Raw genomic sequence first — 15,409 nt, forward strand, 5'->3', positions numbered from 1 at the left:
CTAAAAAAATTTTTGTTGTTAATTTCCCGTTTTACTGCATTGTGACTAGAGAGTATTGTTCCTGTTATTTCTGCTTTATGGAGCACACTAATGTTTTCTTTGTGACCTAATATATCAAGGCCCAGGACCAGGGTAAAGCTAGTGAGGTGCCCAGGGTGCAAAATTTAAGGAGGTACTCAATCTTATGTAAGAACCTGAGAGCGAGTCTCCTTAAATTTTGCACCTTGCACACCTCGTTGCCTCCCCTCACTCATGGTCCAGTAATACATGATTGCTTTCTGTGAGTGTTACATAAGGATTTGAAAAGAAAAGGCTCAATTGTAGGAGTATGAAGTTTGACATATACATTCTTAAGATGTACCTCATTGAACTTATTAACTATGATGTTTAGGTCTTATGTGTACTTTTATTTTTTGTCTACTTGATTTGTCTTATACAAAGAGTGATATATTAAAGATTCCTAGTATTACTTTAGTGCGTTTCTGTGTCAGACTCTGTAAGATTTTTTTGTAACTTTTTGCTTTGTAGGTGATTGCTATTTTATTTGGTGTATAGATAGTCATAACGGTTATACCTTAATTGTGAATTGTAGGCTTTAGCATTTAAACGCACTTTTATTTTTGTCGTTAATTTTTTTGTTTGAATTCTACCTTGTTTGATATTATTATTATTTTTTTTTATTTTATTATTTTTTTTTTGTCTCTTTTTGCCATTTCTTGGGCCGCTCCGGCGGCATATGGAGGTTCTCAGGCTAGGGGTCTAATCGGAGCTGTAGCCACCGGCCTACACCACAGCCACAGCAACGTGGGATCCGAGCCGCGTCTGCAACCTACACCACAGCTCACGGCAACGCCGGATCGTTAACCCACTGAGCAAGGGCAGGGATCGAACCCGCAACCTCATGGTTCCTAGTCGGATTCGTTAACCACTGCGCCACGACGGGAACTCCTGATATTATTATTACTCTTATTTTCTTATTGCTTCCATTTGCCTGGTGTACTTTTGTTTCTCCCCTTATTTTTAGTATTTCTGAATCAACTTTGCTTTTTAAATATGTCTTTTATGTGTAGCATATAGTTGAGTCTCGCTTTGGATCCAAATTAGAGATCTTTTTGTTTCAGTGGATGAATTAAGTTTGTTTACATGCAGTAAGCTCCCTGCTCACTGCATAGACTTTTAGGAAGGAGATGAGAGATCACTTGCTAGGATTTAGAATTATTTTCCTCTTTTTACTTACATATGTTTTGAAGTTTGGGCATTGGCTGCCATTTATGTGATTTTGTGTGGTTTTGTTTGATCTTGTTTTTCTTTATTGTTTTGCAGGACATGTATATAACATAGAGCTAGGCATTTGCTTTTATCTTCAGCTTCTGGAAGTCCCCCATATCTGCGTTTTTAAATTTGGAAATCTTAATGGCTTTCTAATTATATGATTAAAGTTGAGAGATTTTTAAAAATCACTTTCATTAAGCTGTAGGTTATGCTTTGGGATAAGGTTTTTGATTTTCATTACTCAGGAAAGAATCACCTCCAGTAGAGATAAATGTATTATTTACAAATGTCAGGTTTTATAAGCTATTAATTTAAATGTTAGCTGCCACAATTCTAGAACCATGAATCTGTTGTTGATTTTGAGAGCCAATCTGGTCCTACCACTCTTTGCTTTTGTGGATACATTTTTTTAACTGGGGATAGGTGAGGTTTTTGTTATTGTTGTTCTAATCTCTCCTGGACAGTCTCCAGGAAGGAGCGGGAGACCCCCTCCAAGAAGCTCACTCTAATATTTTATCCTCCTACAGTCCCACAGCTTGGCCAGTAAGAATCTTTTCTCAGAATATAAGCCTGTTTCTCCTGGTTTGGGTTTCTGTTGCCATAGTGATAAAATGTTCAGCAATCACTCCTTGAAGACAATAATGAACCAGACCCTTAAATTTTTTTTTTTTTTTTTTGGCGCCGCAAAACGGCTTTTATTCTTACAGCTTTTTTTTTAATTCTGTTACTTTGTTAATTTTTATTGAATTCCTCTTCAGTTTCTCTAGACCATTTATAATGCGTAATTGACCCCAACTTATTTTAGAATAAGAGCATAGTAACCAACATAAAATATAGCAGAAGAAGTTATTTGCAAACTATGCATGATTTTTTTTTATTGGTTTACAATTGTGTTTTTTTCATGGCAGTTCTGATTTATAAGTCTAGCTCCATCCACTGGCTCTATTTTGATCAATTATTAAAATAATAGCAGCTTGTATTATTTAGAAATTGTGATAAGTTAGAAAGAGACTACCTGTGGAGAAAAAGGTTTTACTAAGGCTTATAAAAAGTCTAAAGCATATAAGCAGAAGAACCTATTTATTTATAAACAATAGATACTTGTGATAAGTAGACTTAATCACTGCTTTTTCAGATGCTTTAAATTATTATGTACCAGTCTTGTCTTTATTAAAGTGCATTTCTTCACCACTAGCATAAATAATAAAATGATTATTCCAATAGTATTCCATATTTTAAAAGGCTGCTCCTCCCACCCACTCACAGTGAGTTTGTAAAATTTGTAAAGTTACCTGTAAATTAAAAACATGTAAATATTGAGATAAACTATCCAGTCAACTTTTGATTGTGACAGTAACTCAACTCCAACTAAACTGAAGCAAAAAAAGGGACTTCATTCGCTCTCATAAATTGTGGAAAGGACAGAAATTGTACTGGTCTCACGGACACCTGGGTCTAGGAACTCAAATGTGTCAGATAAGAGTGGCTTCTTCCCTCCTTTCATCTCCCTCCTCTCTTTTCTAACTCCTGTGTCTGCTTCTCTCCTACTGCTTTCCCTGCGAGGACTAGACTATATTTTGAGATCAAAGAAGACAGAGTTCTTACTTGATGATTCAAGTTAGGAAAATCTAGAAAAGGCTTTGGGTCTGGTTCACACGCCCATCCCTGGGCCCGTCAGTGTGGCCAGGGGGATAGGGCACTCTGCCTCCACCCAGGTTTTGTGCCTGTTTCTGAGTGTGTGTGGGGTGGGGGGTGGAGGGGCAGGGGCGGGTATTTGGGGGGAGAGAGAGAGAGGCAGTTTTGAGTGGTTCATTATCAGAAGTGAGGAGAAGTGTCTTGGAGAAATTGCAGAACTAACTAACTGAGGGAAGGGGAACTTGATTACTTAAGATTTTGCATTATTTAAGACCAGAGCTGTTTTCCATTTGTGGCTTTCTGATTTTTTTCTTAAGGTTTTTAGAAACACTTTTTAAACGGTTATTTACAACATCTTTCTTTCTACTTATACTTCCTCTTGAGATGAGTTATCTGTTGTATGTTATCTTAGTAGGGAGCAAGAGACTTATCCTTGGCCGGTGGAACAGTTTCTTGTAGAGAATTTGAACTGCAAAGTAAGTGATGGAAAAACCAGCATTTGACAAACCAGGCAGTTCGTGTGGCATGTCCTCGCTCATGATTCCGGCCAATTATTCTAGCCTGGTTCTGGTTCTCTAGTTCCCTGTCGATTCACTGAGTCTCTTAAGTCTTACCAGGAAGGGCCCTTTTTGCTAATAATGACCAGAGTCAATTTCCAGTGCTCATAGCAAGAACTTTGATTTTAATAGGTTGATATAAGAACTGCCATTCTCTAGAAACTTATTCTAAGGATCTTTGACCACAGAGAAATCATAAATACAACTTCTCTGGCTTGCCCTTGTCTATTGCTTTTCCTTGGTAATGGACGCTGACATCAAATGAAGCCAAAAGATGATACCAGAGCCTTGGCGCCTCATATTATTGGCCACCTCTAGCTTTTAAAATCTCATTTTAAATCACTTTTAAAAAATTTTAAAGTGAGAGCTCAGTCCCTCAGTCATACTGGCTGCCTTTCAAACGTGCTTAAGTCCCATGCAGCTGGTGGTCACGATACTGGATGGTGCAAATTGTAGAACATTTCCGTCATTGAGGATATAGCTCTGTCAGACTGCCGTTGAGCTGTAAATTCCTTAAAAGAGAAGGATTCTGTCTGGTATTTTCTGGTTTATCCGCAACACTTAGGTCTGGGGCTCCGCCGTTGTGGGTTCTCGGTAAATATTTGCTGAATGTTGAAAGGACACATATCAGCTGCCTGCCACAGAAAACCTAGGCAATAATCAGCATAATAGGCTGCCCTGTGCTTCGAAGAGTGCTTGGAACAGCTCCAACTCACTGTTATTCCAAATGTCCCCACTGAACTTTTCCACAGCTGTAAACTCTGTTGTTACCTTGGCCTTCCAGTCAACCTACCAAATTGACTTCCATTATTTCCGTCTATTTACAATAGCCTTGTAAACCTAAAGGCCTGCTAAATGTTTGAAGGATTTTTAAAAGGGACGCTTGAGGGCTTTTCCTCTTAAATCTAAGTAGTGTAAAATCTTTCTCACGGGGTCGTCAGAGATAAACTGTTTTAAGGTTCTGGCTGAGAATATATTACTCTTTTTGAAGAGGACACAAATTGTGCAGCTGTTCATTCATCTCAGGGATGAAAGCTCATAAAATATTTGATAGACTATAGTTTCTTTTAAATCCCAAGCTTAAAATCATTATAATTGTGGCATAATGAAGTAGGGGACAGAGTAATTCCTTGAGTGTGAGGAGGCCTAGATCCTGTCTTATTTGTCTGCTTGGTAGCTGTGTGATTGGGACCTAACTTTGCTAAGCCTCCCTCTCTTTTTCTCTATCACCTGGAAAAATAAAGATGATTCTGCTTACTTCCATAGGACTGTTGTGAGAAATCACTGCAACTGACCAACTTTAATTTTTTTTTTGGTCTTTTTAGGGCTTCACCTAAGGCATATGAAAGTTCCCAGGCTAGGGGTCAAATTGGAGCTGCAGCTGCCGGCCTGCACTACCAGCCACAGCAACTCAGGATCCAAGCTACATCTGCAACCCACACCACAACTCATGACAACACCGGATTCTTAACCCACTGAGCGAGGCCAGGGATCAAACCTGCGTCCTTGTGGATGCCAGTCAGATTCCTTTCCACTGAGGCATGACGGGAACTCCAGACCAACCGTAATTAAATGCATGTTCTATTGTAGACATCATGGTAGGCATTAAGGAACATTTAGGAGCTCTGTAACCTAAGAGAGCGAAAGTGAAGTAGCACTGTATCTGAAAGCGTTCTGTAAACTGTGAAGTGCTGCAGGGCTGTAAGAGTTCTCCTCATCCGGACTGCTTTCTCCTGGCTTGCAGACGCGTCATGCACTCGTCCACCAAAGCCTGTTCCCCGTGTGCATCAAAATCCTCCCCATCAGAGTTTTGTCTTCCCTGTAGTACTCGATCATCCTCCTAGACAAATTTGATGTCCCATCTTCTCTGTGCCTGTAGTTTATAGGTTTTTTCACAGCAAAAGCAGAAGTGTGCTGCAGTGTAATTGTATGTGAATACAACTTAGTCACCTGAAGTCACAATCTTGGTCTTTGAATCTACCACTTTGCACAGCAAGCGCAATGCCTGGTGTTGATGCAGGCACTCGATAAAACCATTGTTTTAAACAGTGAAATATATTAACTATGGATTTTTAATAATGTCTTTTGTTGGGTTGGGATTTTTAGGTTGAAACTTCAACAACAGATTGTGAATATTGAAAATGCGGAGAAGGAAAAAAAGGAAAATTCTGACCTGAAACAGGTATTATTTTAGGAAACATTTTGCTTTTATTTTTTAAGTGCATCCTTAAATCTGTGTTTTGCGTCTTTGTTGGAATTTTGCATATGACTGTCTTGAAAACATCACCCCAGTTGTGAACAGATTGTTGAGGTTGATAGGTAAAGATAAAGTGTTTAAACCTTTTTAAGCTTTAGTTTAGTAAGCTTCTTTTGCTAACTGCTGTTTTTAGGACATTCATATGTTGTGGCCCATGTTGAATTTTTTTAAAAATTATAGTTTAAATGACAGTATTTTGATGTTCCGAATTTAAAGTATAGATTAAAAGATCATCCATGTTTTAACTTACTTGTGTGATTGATACCTTTGCATTTCTTACTCCATGAGCAATTTTTTATTATATCCCTCTGCAATCTAAGAGTTGTATTTATGGAAGGAAATTCATATTTTAATTAAAGTTACTTGGGTTCAGGAAAGATTTATATGGGTGGGAGTTCCTGTTGTGGCTCAGCGGTAATGATCCCTGGCCTTGCTCAGGCGGTTAAAGGATCTGATGTTGCTGTGAGCTGCGGTGTAGGTCACAGACATGGCTTGGATCCTGCGTTGCTATGGCTGTGGTGTAGGCCGGCAGCTGCAGCTCCAATTTGACTCCTAGCCTGGGAACCTCCATATGCTACAGTGTGGCCCTAAAAGACAAAAAAAAAAAAAAAAAAGGTGTGTGGTGGGGAGAGCTGTATATGGGCAAAACAAATTGTGAGGAATGACAATTCCATTTTTAGGGTTTATGCTTACATGCCAGCCGGCATTGCTTTGTATGTATAGTTGTGGTTTCTAAGCCTCAAGTAGGAGGGCACAACGTTTGATACTCTGAGAGACATTTTCTGGTTTCATTGGCATTGGGCTTTCTGTCATCCTATAGATACGCAGAAGTATTAAGCTCTTTGCAGGTGGCTTGTTCAGTTAGCTCTAATACATTTTTTAACATTTACAATTCCAGTTAAAAATGCTCAGCAGGAAAAAAAAAAAAAAAAAGGAGTTCCCATCGTGGCACAGTGGTTAACGAATCCAACTAGGAACCATGAGGTTGCGGGTTCGATCCCTGCCCTTGCTCAGTGGGTTAACGATCCGGCGTTGCTGTGAGCTGTGATGTAGGTTGCAGACGCGGCTCGGATCCCTAGTTGCTGTGCCTCTGGCATAAGCTGGTGGCTACAGCTCCAATTAGACCCCTAGCCTGGGAACCTCCATATGCCTCGGGAGCGGCCCAAGAAAAGGCAAAAGACCAAAAAAAAAAAAAGCTCAGCAGTTGTTCATGGAGAAATTCATTCTAAATAATACCATTCTGCTTTATTCTTCTGACAGTTGCTCTTTGGACATAGGTAGTCTTGTATGTGGCTTTGCTACCATCAGGAAGTAATGGAATCATTTCCCATTTATCGCATAAAAAATCTGGTTTCTTTTTGACTCTTGAGTCTTATAAGGGTTCTTTTGATCTAGAGTCTCTTGACTGTGTCCACACTTCTCTCAGAGAATGGCTTAGAGAGATAGAAGAAGTTGAAAGAAAAATGAAGACTTGTTTATTAATTCATCAAATGGCTTGTCCAGGAGGTGTAGCTATGTCCCCAAAGAAGATTATTTAGACAGAATTTAAGAGCAGTGTGGATCTCCTAGCCTGTTAGTCTGTAACTAACTAGATAATTAGCTGCTTTTCGTGAGAAAAAGTACCTCCAGATAAAGGTAAATAGGGATGGAGAAGAAACCTGGGTAACGTTTCACAGGTTGATAAATGGTTCTAGGGGCCAAGGAATCCCTACCATTCATTAGATTTCTCAGAGCATCTTTCTTCTGTCCAACAGTGGGATGTATAGAACGCTTAAAAACTACTCAAAAACAATGTGAAAGTGGTCCTTATGTATTTATGATTCCCAACTATTCAGAAAGCAGAACTACTGGAAGGGTTGCTGGTCACAGGGTTTGTGGAGTGGGAGAATGGGTTTTCTTAGCAGCTTCCCAGCTCACCTGCTTTTAAAATCTTTCTTTCCTAGGAGGCCCTAATAGTGGGATTCTCTTTGCTCACTGCTCGGCTCTCCTCCTAATGACCCTTCTCCCCATTCCTAGTACCTTTCCTGGTCTGCTTATTTGGGAAGAGAAAGCTCAGTAGCAGCTTGAGGAATAGGGTTCTTGATGGTCTCTGGTTATATTGAGAAATGATCTTAATGCTGCTGCTTTCTATTATTTCATTTCAGGGTGTCCTCGGGGGCGTATCAGTCGGGTGGGGCCGTTGGAGGGAAGATGCTTAGTGTCCTCTGCCTCTCTCATGTTCTGTTGCGTTTGTTTAATGGCCGTATGTTTCTTTTCTTTCTTCTCTTTTAAGCACATCAGTAGGTTGCAGATCCAGGTGACCTCACTTGCACAGTCAGAGAATGAGTTGCTGAATTCAAACCAAATACTAAAGGAAATGGTGGAGGAGTTAAAACAGGAATGCCGAAATTTAAGAAGCCAGTCTGAAAAAGCACGACTGGAAGTTGAAAAGTAGAGTTTGCTCTTTTTTTATGTACAAACTATTTCTTCTTTCTGCTATGTTGTACACAGTTATTCTAATGATGATTCCACTATTGAATGTATTTTGGGAATTACAAATACTCCAGTGACTGTATAGTGGTCTTAGGGTATTGTATTTTCTGTTTTTAGAGCTGAGCTTTATGGACTCTTTTTTTTTTTTTTTTAAGGAACATTTAGGGAATAAAATTCTATCCTTTTAAAATTCTGCCTTACCACAGTATTCTGAAAACCTTCTGAGAAACATTTCTTTATTCTTTGAATAAATCAATACATTTCTTACTTAAAATATCTAAATTATCCTTCTGAATGCCAGAGAACAGAAAATTTTTGATGTGTACACCTTCCTAGAATTAGAATTATAATCCTTTGGATTTTCCCTTTGAAAAGCTTATTTATTTGTTTATATCTTTTGGTCTTGAAATCTCTTAGTAGTAGACAGTCTACTAAGCTGGTAGGGAGATGATTTTGGTGATCAAGAGCTCATATTCCTTGGAAATTTTTTGTTAGATATGGTAGAAAACTACTATTTTGTATTTGTTTTTTTACTATAAGTTGTCAATATTATGTTTTTAATCTACAGAACATTTTTTCACATTTTTTTCTTCTGAAGGCTTTCTTGCCACATAGAATTTGTTTTCCTAGTTTTTCTGTTATTTCATATTTTAAGGCTTGTCCATGGCCTCATATATATGGATGAATTTCAAGAAAAGGAAATATGCAAGATAATTGTCCATAATGTGTTGTCACATTCCACAGAATCCAAAATATTTTGCTTATATTTTGCAAAAAATGGGAATTTATATCTTGGGATACTCACGTGTTTGATTGAAATATGCTTAAGAATTCTAATCACAAGAATAACTACCAGGTTTAACTAGTTCATCATTGGTTTCAGAATGTTATTCATAGGATTATATAGCAGAAAATAGCTGGATTAGGGGGTCAAAAGATGTGATTTTGCTACCAACTCAGACGCTTAAAATCTCTATGATGTTAGGCATGCAACCTGACTATTCTCAAGGTTTGTAATCTCATTTTTACTGCCTATAGCAATGACACTAAAAATCGTAAAGTGTACAGAAGAGCTTTAGAGATGTAAGTTGTGATGATATTACTATAAAATATCATTTATATGAATTTTACTCTAGCCAGAAAACATACCGCATTAAGACTTGATACCAGGGTTGATTTTTAACCATCTTTATTAGGCCCAGTTTTTTTTGTCTTTGTTTTTTAATTCAAGCATAGTCAGTTTTCAGTGTTGAGCAATTTGTGCTGTACAGCAAAGTGACCCAGTCATACGTGTATAAGCATTCTTTTTCGTATGATCTTCCATCATAGGGCCAGTCTTTCATAACTTGGTGGTATCATGGTTCAAAGCTGATGATCAGTTGTTTGTCCTGCCATTAACTATGTATAAAAAGTCTTTAAGCAAGTTAGTTAATGGCTCTAAGCCATTAAAATGGAGATGGTAGACGTACCTCACTTGGGGTCATTGTGAAGAGTAAGTGATATAGTGCATGTATTACTCCAAACACAGTAGCTGGCTCATAGGAAACACTCAAGAGTGGTGATGTTAGCAAATACATGGCCACACAAGAAGAGCCGCATTGGATGGTGAAGGAGGTAGTGAGTTTGATTACATTTGTGATCATACCTATTTAATTCTAAGCGTTAACATCCCATGTTTTGCATGCATTCTTCTTACAGGGCACTGGAAGAGAAGCAAAAACACTGGTTGGAAGAAAAGCATAAGCTTCATGAACGTATCACTGACAGAGAAGAAAAGTATAATCAAGCCAAAGAGAAACTGCAGCGAGCTGCAATTGCCCAGAAAAAGGCAAGTGGTTCTTATGAAAGGGATTTCTACAGATTAAAACATAACTATTTTAGAAGAATAATTAAGACTGAAAATTAAAACTGAGATTAAAGTGGTATGTTCGATTTGATACTTAAACATGACATTTTGCTGTCAACATTGCAAAGATAAATTAGGAAAATGCAAACTGCTCAACAGGTTTATTTCTCTTTTTCTTTTTTAAAATAATGGCTGTACCCTCAGCATATGGAAGTCCCCCGGCCAGAGATTGAATCCAAGCCATAGCTGTGATGCGACCTACTCCACAGCTGTGGCCACACCAGATCCTTTAACCCACTGTGCTGGGCCAGGGATCCAAAGTGCACCTCCACAGCAACCTGAGCCACTGCCGTTGGATTTTTAACGCACTGCGCTACAGTGAGAATTCCAACAGGTTTATTTCTAAATGTTGTTGTGCACAAGTCATTTTTTCAGAGCCCACATGCGTTTTTCATTAATAGACTTTCTAGACCAGCCCATACAAGTCTCCTTTAACTCATTGTACACTTAAATTGCAGGGTGATTAGGCCTGTTTCAGCTGTGCTTAACTAATACTTGGAACATTGTTTTTGTGGTTAAAATGCCATTTTGTTTCCGGCTGGGGAATATAGAAGCAAGTATGTCCTTGCCCCAGCAGGAGAAACTAGAACTCCCCCTGGCTTCTGAAACAGCCATGATAGTTCCCACAGCCATGATCTTTTGTAAGTTTCATCTTGCAGGCATGTTTTCTGCAGCACCTGAAAATTTTGTTTTCTTGGAACTAGTCCAGGGCATCATGGAAATAATGTAACCACATGATTCATCTAAGTCAGTGGTTTGCAATTTCTTTTCTACTCCACAAAGCCAAGGGAATGCCCCATCAGAAACCATGGCTCACTGTGGCAGCAATTCAGCACTCACTTTATTTTTTTAAACTAAAAATTTTTTCTTTTAAATTTTTTTGGAATAAGTTGATTTGTAGTACAGCAGAGTTGAATCAGATATCTATGTATATTATATACGTATGTCCATTCTTTTTCCTATATGAGTTATTACAAACTACTGCGTAGATGTCTCTGTGCTGTACAGTAGGTTCTTGTTAATTATTTTACACAGTAGTGTGTGTATGTTATTCCCATCCTCCTAATTCCTCCCTCCTCCCACATGGTTTCCCCCTCTGGTAACTATAAGATTGATTTTGAAATCTGTGGGTTTGTTTCTGTTTTATTTTTATTTATGTTTCTTTTTCATGGCCACACCTGTGGCAAATGGAAGTTCCTAGGCTAAGGGCTGAATCAGAGCTGTAGCTGCAGACCTCTGACATAGCCATAGCAACACTGAATCTGAGCCTCATCTGCAACCTGTGTCACAGCTTGTGGTGACGCCAGATCCTTAACTCACTGAGCAAGGCCAGGAATCAAACCTGTATCCTCATAGAGACAACATCAGGTCCTTAACCTGCAGAGCCACAATGGGAACTCCTATTTCTGTGTTATAAATGAGCTATTTTGTATCGTTTTTTATTAGATTCCACATATAAGTAGTATCATATGATATTTGTCTTTCTCTGGCTTAGTTCATTCAGTATGATAATCTGTAGGACCTTTCATGTTGCTGCAAATGGCATTATTTCATTCTTTTTTATGGCTAAGTAATATTCCATTGTATATATGTACATCTTTATCCACTTCTCTGTTGATGGACACTTAGGTTGCTTCCATGGCGTGGCTATTATAAATAGTGCTGCTGTGAACATTGGGGTGCATTATATTTTTGAATTTAGGTTTTCTCTGGGTATATGCCCATGAGTGGGATTGCTGGATCATATTATAGTTCTATATTTAGTTTTTAAAGGAACCTTCATAGTAATTGTACTAATTTACGTTCCTATCAATAACAGTTACATTTTTTTCTACACCCTCTTCATCATTAAGTGTTTGTAGATTTTTGAATGATGGCCATTCTGACTGGTGGGAGGTGATGCTTCATTGTAGTTTTGACTTGCATTGCTCTAATAATTAGTGATGTTGAGCATCTTTTTATGTGTTTTTTGGGCCATTTCTTTGTCTTTGGAGAAATGTTTATGTCTTCTGCCCATTTTTCAGTAGGGTTGTTTGTTTTTTTTCATATAAGGCTGCATGAGATATTTGTACATTTTGGCGATTAATCCCTTTTTAAAGGCTTTGCAGATATTTTCTTCTACTCTTTGGGTTGTCCTTTCTGTGTTTTTTGTTTTTTAGGGCCACACTTGCAGCATTTGGAAGTTCCCAGGCTAGGGGTCAAATTGGAGCTACAGCTGCCGGCCTGTGCCACAGCCACAGCAAGATCCGAGCCATGTCTGTGACCTACACCACAACTCAGGGCAATGTCGGATCCCTGACCCACTGAGCAAGGCCGGGGTTTGAACCTCCATCCTCATGGATACTAGTCAGACTTGTTTCATACAAGGCCTGTGTTTTCTTATTGATTTTCCGTCTGGATTATCTGTCTGTTGATGCAAGTGGGGTGTTAACGTCCCCCACTATTATTGTATTATTCTCAATTTCTCCTTTTATGGCTCTTAACATTTGCCTTATATAACGTGGTGCACCTATGTTGGTTGTGTGTATATTTTAGTTGTTGTATCTTCTTGGATTGATGCTTTGATTTTTATATAGTCTCCTTTGTCTCTTGTCTTTATTTTGAAGTCTGTTTTGTCTGATATGAGCGTTGCTATTTCAGCTTGTTTTTTTGATTTCTACTTGCATGGAATACCTTGTTCCATACCCTCACTGTGTCGTTAGGTCTGTAGTGGGTCTCTTGTAGACCACATATGTATGCTCTTGGTTTTTTTAATCTATTCAGCCAGTCTGCATCTTTCACTTGGATCAATTAAACCATTTACATTCAGTGTAATTATGCATATGTCTGTACTTATTGCCATTTCCTTAATTGTTTTGCATTTGTTGATGTTGGGCTTTTTTCCTCCCTTCCTCTTTTGTTCTCTTCTCTTATGATTTGATGACTATCTTCAGTGTTATATTTGGTTTGCCTTTTCTTTTTTATGTGGGTGTCTATTGCTGGTTTTTGATTTGTGGTTCCCATTAGATTTTGGTATAGTCTATGTGTACAGAATTGTTTTAGGTTCCTGATCTCTTAATTTCAGATATATTTTCAATATGCTGCATTTGTACTCTCCTCTTGTCATGATTGCTAGTTTTAATACCGTATCTGGATCCTGCAGTTATTTTCAACAAGATTGGCATGTGTGTGTTGGGGATGGGGAAAGTAGTGTTAAAAAAACAGTCCCGCGCATGATTTGGTCTGTCTCCATTGATAAGTTCCCTTAGTAGTGGCCTTAGTTGTGGGCAAGAGAGAATGTCTGAAATGAGAGGAAGGTGCTTCTAGATAGAGGTACGCCCGTGTCTGAATGTCTCTGTGTTTATTGGTAAGGTGAGCTGTTCGTATTTCCATAAGAGAAGGGAACTGTGTATCATTTACATACACTGAATCTAGAAATCAAGGACACGGCTCCCCGTCACCTGTTCGTGTTACTAAATATAAGCTCCAAATGCATCCTGATAGTTGGAGTGACAACATGAGAAGCCTAAGTCATTACTTCCCACTTTCTTGGTTCATGAATATTGCTTTTCTCTTTCCATTATGCTAAAAGTCATACAGCGTTGAGATTAGAAAACAGTGCATAACTATATCGTGATCCCAGGGTTTTATACTCAAATATAAACACTTATTTTGTTGTCTTGTCGTTTTTGTCCCCCGTGTATATCAGTTCTCTTTCTTTTTGTCTGTGTAAGCACTGTATATTAAGAGGATTTCAGGGAGGTATTTTATGGCATGGGATAATCTCAGAAAGCCTCCTTATGCTTCCTTGTACTATTTGAAGCCTAAAAAGCATCTGAAGCCAGATTCTAGCTAGAGATCATTAGAAATTATAAGGGCTGATTTTTATCTTTCACAGAGAAACTTTTATGTTGAGGTTTTAGCGATAAGTATCTTAGAGATCAGATTCTAACAATTGAGGTTAGTTTGGGTTGACTTCCTTTGGAGCAAAAGTGACATCCAGTGGTCAGAGAGATTATCAACTAATCGTAGGTGTACCAGAGAGAGGGGAGGAGGTGATATTTTAAGAAATGTGCACAGTAACCTTTGATCAGTATTGGCCTAAGGTGAACGTTTTTCCTCCTGAAGTAACTGCCCAGTAATGGGTGTGAGTATAGTAAAGGCCTACTTTACTTCTGAAAACATGGTTGTAGGATTTTAAATTGTAGGAAATTGTTAAACTCAACTCAGTAAATAGTTATGATCCAGAGCTCTTCCACTATGTGGGACCCTGCCCTAGAGGCTTACAACTTTACATCACTTAAAGTGGAAACACAGACGATATGTATGACATAGAAACACTGTAGAAAAGTATTACGTGTAAGTACATATAAGTATGTGTGATTTTAGGGCTGCGGGATCTTAGCATTCAGATAGTTTTTATAGAGTAGGACACTGAAGTGGTAGGTAGCCAAGATCACCTGACTAGTGAAGAATGCCATGACTAAAATCCACGTCTTTCCATGCTTAATCCTCTGCTTTTTCTGCACTGTGCCTCTCATAATTTCCCACTTTATTTGATTCCAAACACTTTACCGCTTTTCTCTTCATTATAGCCATAATCCGATTCTGTGGCAGAGTGATCACCATAAAATTAATTTCTTCAACTCTTTTTTCATTCAAGTTAAAGATAATGCTTCTATATGAACATTTTGGCTGTAAGATTACATAAATATTCATAAAAGTGCAGCATACTTTTAAAATTCTTTAGATGACAAAAATCATAACCTTTTTAAGTAGTAAGACTTAAAACAAGTCCCAAAATGTTACCTTTAGGTTAGAAATCATCCTTCAGAGTTACTCTCCTATGGGAGGGTCTTATGACTGGGGGTTATTTTTTCAAGCACCTTATTTTCCCCCGGGCTAGCTGAGATGGTTCACTGCCATCTGACTGACATTTGCAGCTCCATCTTCCTAAGCATAAGGCTTATGTCATTTCTGGTAAGTGCTTCTAGGTGGAGTCTTTGTGCAATGATATTTTGCTGTGTCGATTTGTTTGGAAAAGCTTGACCAAGTATCTTGAGTTGGAGTGCCCTTCTGTGATTGACGACTCTGTGTATTTCGCCCGCACACTCTTTAAGTGTGAGTGTGAAGAGTGCGCTCTTGGTCTGACGACAGTGAGTTGTGCTTTTCCTTCTGAGGCACTTGAAATGATAACGTGTTATTTTTATTCTAAGGCGTAGCTCTCTGAAATAATTCTTGGTTAGATGTTGTTAGGATTAGTTTTGAAAAAGAAATGAACTGTAGCCTTAAAGCTGTAAAATATCTACTGCGTGTGTTGTGTGGCCTCGC

At 38.4% G+C, this 15,409-nt stretch overlaps 1 protein-coding gene across 4 annotated transcripts in view; it reads left to right on the forward strand.

Annotated features, from left to right (window-relative positions):
* The window catches only part of CEP83 (centrosomal protein 83), a 139,778-nt gene that overhangs the window by 99,367 nt on the left and 25,002 nt on the right, over positions 1 to 15,409 (forward strand). For all 4 annotated transcript variants that reach the window (XM_047788280.1, XM_047788278.1, XM_047788279.1 and 1 more), the window contains 3 exons: positions 5,571 to 5,646; positions 7,994 to 8,151; positions 9,892 to 10,021. In XM_047788280.1, the coding sequence (XP_047644236.1) occupies positions 5,571 to 5,646; positions 7,994 to 8,151; positions 9,892 to 10,021 (364 nt within the window). The remainder of the gene's footprint in view (positions 1 to 5,570; positions 5,647 to 7,993; positions 8,152 to 9,891; positions 10,022 to 15,409) is intronic.

This window comes from Phacochoerus africanus, chromosome 7 (assembly GCF_016906955.1).
Source record: "Phacochoerus africanus isolate WHEZ1 chromosome 7, ROS_Pafr_v1, whole genome shotgun sequence".
NCBI classification, from domain to species: Eukaryota; Metazoa; Chordata; class Mammalia; order Artiodactyla; family Suidae; genus Phacochoerus; species Phacochoerus africanus.